General features: G+C 42.8%; 1 protein-coding gene across 1 annotated transcript; it reads right to left on the bottom strand.

Moving 5' to 3' along the window:
* Positions 1-1286: 1286 nt before the first annotated feature.
* LOC116814903 (stromelysin-1-like) lies at positions 1287-10863 on the bottom strand. Its single transcript, XM_032762870.2, has 10 exons — positions 10719-10863; positions 10324-10568; positions 9860-10008; positions 9640-9765; positions 7212-7373; positions 6218-6362; positions 5008-5141; positions 4252-4411; positions 1811-1914; positions 1287-1619 (listed from the first exon to the last, which is right to left on the bottom strand). The coding sequence occupies exons 1-10, from the start codon at positions 10833-10835 to the stop codon at positions 1516-1518; spliced, it is 1446 nt and encodes a 481-aa protein (XP_032618761.1). The 5' UTR covers positions 10836-10863; the 3' UTR covers positions 1287-1515.
* Between the last annotated feature and the right edge of the window lie 1684 nt (positions 10864-12547).

Raw genomic sequence — 12547 nt, 5'->3', positions numbered from 1 at the left:
GGGATGGGGGGAGACTGCAATCACATGTGGCTTCCTTCCTTCCCTGCTGCAGCCTGCTGCCCCTCACCCTAGCCTCACTGGGGATGGGGCTTCCTTTTGCCCAGCATTGGGCAGGACTGGAGGCTGCAGGGGGGAGGGGATGGATCACAGGGTCATACCTCACCAAAGCCCCAGCAGCTGCTCAGGTGAGTGAGGTCCACTCCAGATGTCCATCTCCTGGCTGGAAGTCCCCTTGGCGTCTCTTCCACTGGGTGCCGGGGGACAGGAGAGAGGGCTCCCAAGTAGGTGCGTGCCTCCTCCCACCTCCCTCTCCCCCTCCCCCTCCTGAGATGCTCCAACAGTCTGCTGGCCGCTGCTCTCTATAGCCTTAGGCAGAAGCAGCGGCAGGCAGCCGGCAGCACAAGCAAGGGAGAGAGGCATGGGCTGTTTTTTTTCAGGCAGGGAAGCTCCGAAGTGGGGGAGGGGCGATGCTCCGGGGCGTGGGCGGGTGGTGGGGCGCTCCAGGCAGGGCCAGGGGAGAAACCCAGCTCCAAATATTGATGGAGCACAGCCCCCAGCCTTGAATATTCCTGGTGCTTGGACACCTCAAGCTCATATAACCTGCCGCCCCTGCTAGGGTTATGTCAGTCCCTTCTGCTTCATTACAAAAGACACAAAGAAATTATAACAGTTCAGGTAGCGCGTGATGAGAGGATCAGTTGTTTAGCATAATACTGTAATGAACTGGGGGTGTGACTGCCCTCTACTGGATGGAATCAGAACTACTTAACTGCATGTCATAGGCCCTGTGTAAAACAGCTCACATAGTCGAGATGTACTTTAGGAGTAAACATACCAATGCTTTATCACCAGAGCACAGTGAACTTCCACATGGTCACAGTGTCCAGCATTTGCTGACTGTCAAGGTCCTAGATTGTCATAGTTGTTTTAGAACAATCAACTCTTATGAATCAGGGAGTGAACATATAGTGCTGTGATTCTATCTTCTTCTTCTTCTTCTAATATCTATCCCCTTCCCTTAAGACCATTTCCCCTTGCTTCTACCTTGAAGCTGCCCACTTCTGCCTCCCACTCTGCTTCACCTCTACACTTAATGCAGTCTCTTAAAGTCATCATATTGCCTGAAAGGCTGAGCTGGGAGTTCACACTGCAGGGCAATTAAATTAAATTCATTGGCCCCTTCTCTAGTGCTGCTGACCAGAAAGACCAGGAGGCTGGATCGAAAGAACCCAAGACTGTTATATACACAAACATAAAATAGTTTTATTGCTCAGTGACAGCTTAATAAATAGCTTAAATACAATACTAAGATAAGTTAAAACTATATATTAAATTTAACATTTCCTCTGTTATTTAAAATAATATTTATCAGGAATTACACCTCTTACGTGGCTCAGACATAAAGTAAAAGATGAATAATACTGATTAGAAACAAAAAAATCAATGAAAAACCATCTCTAACGCATAAAATATTGGGTTCTGTTTCTTTTGCACCATCACCTTGTGTGTCTGCTCTTATTTGCAATCAAACCAACTATTGCTCTTCATTTCACGAATAACTTTCTTGGACTTGGTGTCTATCTCATACTGCTTTGATCCATGGAAAAAATAGAAATGACCTAGAAATAGAAACAAAATGAATATTTATTTTGTACAAATGTATATTCATTCTCTTTCCACAGACAATGCTGCAAATTAAAATGTGTACATGTAAAGAATCACCCTTACTAATTTCTATAATGATTCTTGAATCTACAGAAATGCAAATTTTCCAGTATATTCAACTATCAAAGTATTTTTTTCTATTTACCTTTTTCCTGAAAAGCAGCATCAACCTTATTGCCAATTCTTGGAAAGTCAACTGATATGCGTCTTGGATAACCCTTTTCCATGGATTTGGTGCCTTCATCATAACTGAATGAAGAAATGAAATGAAAAGAATACATTGCCATGTGATATTTAATATTGAATCCAACTGACCTTTACAACAAGTAAGTCCAGCCTTTAGCTAAAACTCACTAACCATGAGCTACTGTAAACTCACTGAATTGTATCAATCCTTACTGCATGAATACTTTCACCTTTACTAGTCTATGCACGGTTGTCCTTAGCTATTTTGACTAAACAGTTTGTTTTTCCTACTTGATTGCTGTAGGAGGAGTAGTGTGGGGCCCAAGTGTGCAACCTTGACTTCTGGGCCCTCATCCTGCAAAGATACTTCGGTACATGACTTGCTTTGTGCTTAGGAGTTGTCAATGGGACTAGTCACCTGAGTGAAGCTAATCATACACATAAGACTTTGTAGGATGGGGCCTTGGTGAGCACTTAGCTATGTCTCATCCAAGAAGAAATATTGGTGGCTTTTGTGTGTGTGGGGGGGAAGTGGTTACAAAACCTGTCTATTTGTAGAAATGTTTTCTGAATTTAATTTTAGAAACAGACAGAGTTCAGTTCCCCACTGCACAGGACAGTAGCAGTGCTGTGAAGTTCAGCCTTTCCCCAGCCCTGATCGGGTAGCAGTTGAAATAAGAGGATGTGCTGGTCTTTCCACCCTCACGCGTGTTCCAAGCTTCAGAGACTTTCCAGTTAGCTAAGGCTGTAGAGCAAACTCATTAATCTCTCTCTAAGTGGTCTCGGTGCCACTCAGTGGGACAGAACACCAGACCCAGGAGGTGTGTGGGTTACACTACCAGCTCTCCTACCACTGGAGGTGGGGCATACCACTTGGGCAAGACAGCTCATGGCAGGCATGAACTGCAGGGACACCACAGGCACAAATAGAGAACTCAGTCAGGGCCAGGAGATGGGCACAGGGAGCAGCCAAAACATGGAGGTCACTACAGGCCTGTATCACACACAAGGATCAGCCAATGCTGAAAAGGAGCGGGGTACCTTAAACTTGGACTAAGAACAGAGACTGGAAGGGCAGTCGAGATTTTTACTGATGGATTTATGATGCACTACTATTAACTGTTCTTTGCAATGACTCCGGGGCTCAACCTGTGCTAATAACGGTGCCGGACTGGAACTCTGCAGTAGAGCATTGGTCACAAGAACGAGAAAACAAAAATAACTAGAAAGAAAAGTGAAATTGACATCTCTATTCTCACTGACCCAAGTGAGAGAAGGGCAAGGACAACAGATATAAATGTCTCCGCTAAGCTCTGTACAAACCTGTAACACAAAGCCAGTCCCTGTACAAATTACAGTATTATACTATAATGACCTGGCCACTGTGTTAGTGTCCTACCTTCTGCTGGAAAGAATTGGATAGGTTCACCTGTGTTATAGGAACATACTACAGTAAAAGCTGTGTTATTTGGCCTTGTACCAACCAGAAAGAGCTATAAACCGATATTTCTGATCTTCACAGGAAGTCCAGTTTATCTAGTTGGTGCGGGGCCAGCAGGCTCCATCCCTGGCTCCTTGGAAGAGGAGACATGTCCCTCCTGTTCCTAGGCAGAGGAACGGCCACGAGGGGTTGGGCGTGCGGGAAGGGGGAGGGGCATGGGCTCTGGGAGGGAATGTGGGTCCTGGAAGGAGCTTAAGGCATGGGGTTGGGGCATGGGAGGGGGTTTGGGGTGCCAGATCCAGGGAGCGCTCACCTTGGGGGGCTTGCTGCAACCAGTGATCTGTCCCTACTGTTCCTAGGTGGAGGCATGGCTAGGTGGCTCTGTGTGGTGCCTCCTTCCGCAGGTGCCATCCACACAGCTCCCACTGGCTGTGGTCCCTGGCCATGGTTCCTAGCCAATGGGAGCTGCAGATCCAGCACTCAAGGTAGGGTGGGGACAGAGCATAGAGCTGCCTAGCTGAGCCGCCCCCTAGGAACAGCAGGGACAGGTCACTGCTTGTGAGGAGCCCCCCGAGGTGAGTGCCCTCCAGATCCGGCACTCCGCACCACCTCCCATGCCCTAATCCCCAGTCCCACTCCCCCTCCCACATGCAAATTCCTTTCTTCTTAGTTAACTGGAATTTTTCACTTACTGGCACCCTCCATTCCCCCCACATGCCTCATAAAAAAGCTTTTACTGTACTAGCAGCAAATGGAAAATGTTCTTTAACTCGAATGTTTTAAGGAGAAGGAAGATCTGACTTCTATCTCTATTGTCATTGACATTCAGCTTAACAATGGGGTGTGCAAAATACCAGTCATGAAGTCCTACTCAAGATTTGTCATAAATCCAAACATAAAGGGTTAATAAGGCTTTAAAGAAGGTGCATGGATTATTTGCTGGGAGAATTTAATCTTACCTCCAATACTTGTCATCTACAAAGAAGTACGCTTTTTTGGTATTCTCGTCATAAACAGCGGCATCAATTTTCTTAATATATCTTGGAAAGCCCAGGGTGTGGATGTTCCTAGGAAAACCTGGATGTACAGAGTATCCACTGATAACCCAGTATTGGTTGCCTGTCAAGAAAAACAAGCTAGAAAAGTTTGATAGGGACATCTGAGGAGATTAAGCAGTATTTAATTACAGTCGTGGAGCCTCCCCAAGGAAACGTTTATGTTCCCTGTAGGATGAATTCCATTGATAGCACTGAATTTGAAGATAATCCTTTCTTGCAAAGGCAGCTGGAATGTTTAATATTTCAGGACACTTGGATTTATTGCTTTATAAATTCATTAGAGTAGTTAAAAAAAACATTCCCCCTCCCATTGGAGCAGAGAGTGCTCAGCACCTCTGGAAATCAGGCCACTTAGTTAGGTGCCTAAATATGAATTTAGTTGACTAAATGTAAGCACTCCATTTTATATAACTGATCCTCTCACCTGCCTTAAGCACATCATTTAACTTCACTCTCAGTTTTCCTCTCAGTTATGAAATAGGCACAATATCTTATTCCACAGGACTGTTGTGAGGTTTAATTAGTTAATGACTGTGAAACTGCACTTTGAAGTGAAAAGTTATGTAAGTGCTGGGTGGTGGTGGTTATTAATAATAATAATAATTGCTTCTTCATTTCCACATGTAAGAAGAATGTCTAGAAATTCAATAGAAATACCTTTAAAAAGAAACACTTGATCCTTCTTGTCAATTTCATAAGCAGCTTGAAAGCCAGATGGCAGGGCTGGCCAGAAGGAAGAAATTAAATCATGCTCAATACCTGGGAAATAAGGACTCTTGCGCCACATAAACCTGATTGAAAAGACAAGTTGCTTGTTTATATAATCATATTTTACCATTAATGCATGAGATCATCAACAGGGAAATTCAATAAAAATTCCAGCTACATGAGCTGTACATTTGTTCATTAGTTGCAGGTGGTGGGACATGCCCCCAACCCACAGATCATGTCCCCTTAGAGATGCAATGCCCATTTCCTAGTGCCCTCTTCAGTGCTACAGAGAAATCCTGATCTTCTATTTATTTGCACTGGGGTTCTTCCACCCTGCCCTTTTACCTCACCCTTTCCCTCCCATTCCTTTGGGCCTCAGTATGGCACAGGACAGAGCTGAAACCTATCTGTAATGCTGTGTCAGGAGGAATCCTTTTGCCCACCATGTAAATGCAGCTATCACTTTGGTGCAATGTATCAGCTCTTTGACAGCGCACAGCAACACTAAACTGCACTTTTTAGGAGGGACATTTAAGAATAATTTCTTCCATTGAATCTTCAGGAGGCATTTATGCAGGCAGAATGTCATTCCCTGAGTTGGTATTTGGCCAAAACCCTGGGGATGCCACTTTTATTCCATCTTGCAAGAAGTGCATTGGGAACTTTAAATGACCCATTAAAGGGAGAAGTATCAGATCTCATTGAAAAGATGGTGCCTCTAACAGCAGAGTGTCACCAAGCACTGCAGCTGCAGCCTTGACTCAATGCTGTCTGGAGGCTGAGAATGCCACCTACTGAATCACCAACAACACTTTCTATAGCCCCATAGTTTTCCCTTTAGATCTGCCATCCACAGCCTGACACCAGTCTGTCAAGAACAATGCTTCATGTGATATGGCTGCAGGCCAAAGTACAATGCTCTGATTGCACAATTGACATGGAAATGTAACAGACTATGCACAGGATGACTAAGGATGATTTAAAATACTAATATTTACTCACCTGTCAGAAAGTCCAGTTACTTCGCCCAGGTTGCGTGGACAAGTAGAAATTTGTGAGGTTGTGTTGACTATACATTTGGAAGGAAATCCCTCCTCTTGCCATTACAAGTGTAATCGAAGCAAAACTCGATGTTGACAAAACAGAAATAATTTACCTGTCTTTAAAGAATATTATTTCCCCACGGAGAGTGGTGATGGCATCAAAAGTCACGTGAGGGTCACAGATGCCTGTGGTTGATGTTTCTGTGGGTGTTCCTTTAGATGGTGTGGAAGCTGGTGGCTCAGTAGAGGTTGGGGGTCCTTAGGGAAGAGGTTAAAAGCAGAATTGGAAGGTCAGTTAGTATTGCTATCCCAGAGCTTGGAGAACAGCAATACTGGGCCAAATTCTCAGTGGGTTTGAAATAGTGTTTTCCCACTCTAGGTAATTATATGGCCACCACTGAGCCATATTTTCTGAGCGCTTCACAATCTTTAATGTATTTATCTTCACAACAGCCCTGTGGGGGAGGACAATGTTATTATCCCCATTTCACGGATGAGGGAACTGAGAGGATTAGTGACACAGAAGCTCTATTGCAGAGCAAGGAATTGAACCTGGGTTTCTGGAGTCCTAGCCTAGTGTCCTGACCACTGCCTCTCTGAGTTCCTCCTTGATATGAATGGAGCTGTGCCAATTCACGTCTGCTTAGGAGCTGGCGCAAGACTGTCACAAAGTTTCATACAGAAATGTATGTAAACCTTTCGGATTAGTGATGCCCAGGAAGCATTCACCTCTGCAAAGGGGTAGGGTGTGTGTGCCTAATATGCAAGAAGAAGAGGTCACACTACGTGCTTCTCCTCACAGCTAACCAGCTCAGTTGGCTCGTGCAGATGGAGTTAGAGTGAGGCATGGCATTACCTGCTTCTCATCCCTTTGTCTATGATTAGCACCCAGAGGACACAAGAGGGAACACAGTCCCTGTGTAAAGGTAAGAGCAAGGACTGCAATTACAGCCAGCCCCTGTACACTGCTCTTAGGGCGGAGGCGCCTTACCCGCTTCACACTCCACACAGGTAGGCCACAGTATGGCTCTTGGTTACACATTCTCATTAGATTGTATGTAACCTGTATGAGAAAGACTTTAAAAAAAAGTGATGTTTCCTCCTTACCATATAGGGTCTGAATGCCTTCAACATCATCCTGAGGGAGCCTGTAGTTTCTGGTCTCTGTCTGCAGATAGGCTGGATACATCAAGGAGCCAAGGACATTTGAATGCTGAAGACCCAATGAGTGTCCAAACTCATGAGCAGCAACAAGGAACAAGTTGAATCCTAAAAATATAAAAAGCATAGCATGCATGTAGATTAAATAAATGTCCCTGTAAAACAATAGGAAAGGACGAGTGAGGTCCCAGAGGAGCGGAGAAGGACGAACATAGTAGCTATCTTTAAAAAAGGGAAACAAAGGGTATGTCTACACTGTATTGTAAATCTGGCTCTGTGGGACCTGGGCTTGTGAACATAATGTTTCCAAGCCCACGCTTAAGCATCCATACTGCATTGTAAATCTGGGTTCACACCTGCTGGACCCAGGTCTCATAGTCATATTAGCCCATCCATATGGCATTACACACACCTTCTGATTCTGATCTGCAGCTTGAGCTGTGTCCACCTGCAAAATGACAGGGCTTGGATCCAGGTCACAGTGGAACTCAGGCTCTGAACCACCACCACCCCATCCCCACCACCCCTCAAACTGCCCCACACACAAACCAGGCCCCAAGACCCAGGTCCTTAGTGCTTGCTGATCTAAGTCACATGATTTGTATGTGGACAGAAGAGAGGCTTTGGTGCAAACCTGAATAAGAGCCCGGGCTTAGTGTGTAGCATTGACATATGCAAAGAGGACCCGGGGAATTATAGACCAGTCAGTCTAACTTTGAGTCATGGAAAGGTACTTAAATTCTTAAACAATCACTTTGTAAGCACCTAGAGAATAAGAAGGTTATAAGGTATAGCCAACATGGATTTGTGAAGAACAAATCATCCCAAAACAATCTCATTTCTTTCTTTGACAGAATTACTGGCCTAAGTATAGAAGGGAGGCAGTAGATGTGATATATTTTGATTTAAGAAAAACTTTTGACATAGTCCCACATGACATTCACATCAACAAACTAGGGAAATATGGTTTAGATTAAATTACAATAAGGTGGTTGCACAACTGGTTGAAAAACCGTATTCAAAAGTAGTTACCAACAGTTCACTGTCAAACTGGGGGGATGCATCTAGTGGGGTTTGTCCTGAGTCTGCTACAAGTCAATATTTTCATTAATGATTTGGATAATGGAGTGAAGAGTGTGCTTTTAACATTTCTGGAGAAAAGATTAGAATTCAAAATGACCTTGATAAATTGAAGGACTGGTTTAAAATCATCAAGATGAAATTCAATAAAGACAAGTACAAACTACTTGAAAAATCAAATGAACAACTGCAAAATGGGGAATAACTGGTTAGGCAGTAGCACTGCAGAGAAGGTTCTGGGGTTATAGTGGATCACAAATGGAACCTCAGCCACAAATGTGATGCAATGGTAAAAAAGATGAATATGTTTCTGGGATATATTAACAGGAGTGTCAGATGTAAGACACAAGAGAAAATTGTGCTTCTTGCGAGGCATCAGCTGGAGTACTGTGTCCAGTTTTGGATTCCACACTTTAAGAAGATGTGGACCAATCAGAACACATCCAGAGCAGAGAAACCAAAACGATAACAAGTTTACAAAACATGACCTATGAGGAAGGGTTAAAAAAAGCTGGGCAGGTTTAGTCGTCAGAAAAGACTGTGAAAAGAATTAGTTTTTGATTATGTAGAGGGTATTACACATTTTTTCCTTTGAAGAAACAAATATGAAGCCACCCAACATGAAAGCTTCTGTTCAGACTGCAGAAATATCCCTCCTTACATATAACCAAGGTTTTATTCATTTTGATGAATTCAGAGGCCAGAAGAAGCTATTATGTTTTTCTTAAATGACTTTCTGAATAACACAGGCCATGGAATTTCACTCCATAATTCCTGCATTGAGCCCCATACCTTGTGATCCCATAAACTAACCCATGATAAAGCACACTAGAGAGAAGCACCCAACATGTACCACAAATACACTAATCCACTGAACACACATTGTTTTCTCTGCACAAGGGTTGTTAAAAGTTATCATCACTTTATTACTATATTTTGTTTTAAAAGCCTAACTCTAAGGGCACAATTCCATGCCATACACTAGTAATGCCTATTGTCTAACTCAGTCAAATAGTCCATGTCCATGGTAATTCCAGCCACTTCACGGGAGCCACAGTTGTAGTCATTGCATTGACTTCAGTGGAATTACTATGGATTATCAGAACCTGAACCACTGATTTCAAGGAGAATTCCGCTGAGAAGTACACCAGGCTCAGACCCTTTATATATAGTTATTACTAAGCTGCATTACTTTTGTGCTCCCATCTCTTTCCAGTGTAAAAATGAGCTAATAGCTCTTACAATCAAATAATGCACAGCAGAGAATGCTAATAAAATGGTAAGGAATACCTGCCTTTCAAATCTTTTGTCCAGTATTCATCCTCATCAAAGTGGGCATCTCCACCAATACCTTTGCCCGGTGCATAGGCATGAGCAAGAGTTCCACCCACTCCATCAAAGGAAAAGAAGTCACCATGAACTAGAAAAGGATACATAAAAAGTATGATTCTCCTCAATCAGGACTGTAAGTAAAGGAGTCAATATTTATCATTGACACATGGGGATTCTCTTACATCCAGCTGCAAAGGAGATCATTATATCTGCATCGCCTTCATAAACTCTGGTGAATTTCAGTGGGGTCACACTGCTCCAGACGTTCCAAGCCTTCTCAATCGCTTCATCTACATCAACTGGTTCCATGTCTGGTGTGTAGTTCAAAATCCTTTAAAAGCATAATAAGGAAATAAATTTAGGCAATTAAAAATGCAACTAACAGGACATATACTTAACGTTAAATATTTTGCTTCCTTGTTGTCTGTATGTTACTATTTGTATGTCTTGTCTTTTTAGACAATATGCTCCTTGATACACAATTTATGTCTTCCTCTGTGTTTGGTTAGTGCCTACAACAGCAGGGCTTTGATCCTCATTCAGGCTCCTAGGTGCTACCATAACTATGAGAATAAACAGTAAACATATAAAACTAATTCTTTCTGTAATTCCCAGTGGCAATCCAGGAAACACATTGAAATATTACCTATATTTCAGATCTGTTTTTGTCCATCTAGGAGACCTTGGAAAGATTCTGAATTGACCGACATCAGGTATTCCACACCTGGGCTGCTTCATCGCCTCCAAAGTATTGGAATCCAGTTCCCCAGTCACTTTCAGCCCAAAGAATTCCTGCATTTCTCGGATTTTGTCACTTATGGGTTTGCTGTTCTTCATTTTAAAGATAGGTTCTGCCTCTGTTTTAAGTTTATAGTACTTTTCCAGATATTTCTGATCAGAAAAAAAACACCCACATTCATGTTTCTTTTAGAATGTATAGAATAATCTTAATAGTTATATAGTTAGTCCTGTGATCTTAATATGATAAAAGACTAATTCTTCCTATCAGCTTTATTCATATATATTGTCTACAATCATTACCTCAGCAAATTGCATGTCTTCTTCATTTTTCTTCTCTGTTTCTGGAACTACTGGAAAAGCAAAAGCAAATGCTACACAAAGTAAGATCTGGAATGAAAGACTCTTCATTTTCAACATCACTTCTTTATCCTACCGCTAGTTTAACAAAATCTCGTAGTCTCTATCTTTTCTGTGCATGTCCCTTCAGTGTCCTGGTATATATATCACTTGGATGCTCTGTAAAGTCAACAGTGACATGACTCAGAGTTTATAACATCCCCTGATTTTCCACAAAACATGCGCAATGCTGCTTTTAGCAGTATGACACACTACAGGTGACCTCGTCTGAAATCCCTGATTTTGCAATTTTCTCAGAGGATGTCCAGGATACTTTCCTGTTTCTCTCCTTCCCATTTTTTCCCCTTTCCTTTGTAAATTAGTCCAACATTTTCAAACATGAGTTCAGCACCAAAAGTCATATCTAGACATCTGCATAAATGTAGTCTGATTTTTCAGAAGTGCTAAAGGGCTGCAGTGTGAGAAAAAATATTATGTTAGCAAATGTTAGAGTTGTCTTAATCTATTAAGTTGTTCCAATTTGTTGTCAGTAGTTGTCTTGTTTTATAGGCTAAAATTGTAATATGAAATTGTTTTGCTTTAAAATAATTTTGTTTTGTTACAAGTCTAGTCTGCTTGTTAAAAGACTGGTTAACTGTTCCCTTTGCTGTTCCCTTTAATTGCTCGTTAGAAAATTGTTTAGCCATTCTTTGTGTGAGTGCGGATGCAAGTGTGTGAGTAAATAAGAAGAGATGCCAGCAGCAGATAGGATAACCACCAAAGAAGGAGTGAAGAAACAAAGACGCCAGTATTATCGTGTCGTGATGGCCAAAGAGTGCAGATTAACAACCCTAAAGTACAAAGGTATCCACCCAAAAACAAGAACAAAATTCCAGAGAAGAAGATGAAAGATGGTTATGTATACAACCAGTTCTGTGATAAACAATGCAAGCATGACGCAGCAAGATCCATAGACTTGCATGAGAATTAACTACTATCAAAGATGGGCGAGAACAACAGAGCTTTGGGTTTGTTCTGCAATAACAACAGAGCATCAGACATGTCCAGCTTGATGCCCGGCTCCCTCCTTGTGTTCAGTCTAGCTGGCCACTAGGCTGACTCGAGCAACGATAAGGACTGGGAACCATAACACCAGCTGCAGAACCTTTTTGGGGTGTGTGTGTGTATGTAGATACCTATACTGACTTTGATGTTTGTTTAGCATTTTAAATAAATGCGTCATATTGCCTTGTCCCCTGAAAAAGATTCTGTGAGGTTTTATGAGCATAACAGCAGTTCTCACTAAGGTGCATCAGAGCAGGATTTTCTCCTGCACACAGGACAATATCTGCAGAAGTTATTCCTTGGCCTCTTTATGCCCTACAAGATTGACCCAGGCCTGAGGACAGGGCCTCTGTGCATCCTGAAAAGTCAGTAGGGTCCCTTCCCTCAGTCTCAGTTGTTGCTATTGATTTCAGCAATATAGGCTGCCATGCCAGTTAAGCTGCATACATGGTCCTTAGCGTACAGTCTGGGGCAGATGTGCCTGGAGTTTGAGGGAGAGGAATCCTCTCTTGGAGTATGTTTACACAGCATTTTGGAGCGAGCCCCCTGCCTGCATCAAGTGACTCGAGCTCGCAGACCTTGCACTAACACTCCAAAAACAGCACTTTGAAATTGCAGCTTAGGGATCCAAAGCCTGCAGATCCCGAGTTCCAGTGCAAGCTGCCACTTCAAAGCACTGTTTGTACAGTGAGCCCCACGAGCCCAAGATTCTTGAGCAGGTTGGGCAG

The sequence above is a fragment of the Chelonoidis abingdonii genome, chromosome 1 (assembly GCF_003597395.2).
Source record: "Chelonoidis abingdonii isolate Lonesome George chromosome 1, CheloAbing_2.0, whole genome shotgun sequence".
In the NCBI taxonomy this organism is placed as follows: domain Eukaryota; kingdom Metazoa; phylum Chordata; order Testudines; family Testudinidae; genus Chelonoidis; species Chelonoidis abingdonii.
The sequence above is the reverse complement of the archived record's forward strand: the minus strand, read 5'-3'. Positions and strand labels throughout refer to the sequence as shown.

What these genes read in the sequence shown, in the direction of transcription:
- LOC116814903 (XM_032762870.2), bottom strand. Translation starts at nt 10,835, where the DNA reads ATGTTGAAAATGAAGAGTCTTTCATTCCAGATCTTACTTTGTGTAGCA. An exon ending in CTGGACAAAAGATTTGAAAG is followed by an intron (nt 7,374 to 9,639) that starts GCAGGTATTCCT and finishes TTATATTTTTAG; the next exon opens with GATTCAACTTGTTCCTTGTT. An exon ending in TCAAGTGTTTCTTTTTAAAG is followed by an intron (nt 4,412 to 5,007) that starts GTATTTCTATTG and finishes TTTTCTTGACAG; the next exon opens with GCAACCAATACTGGGTTATC.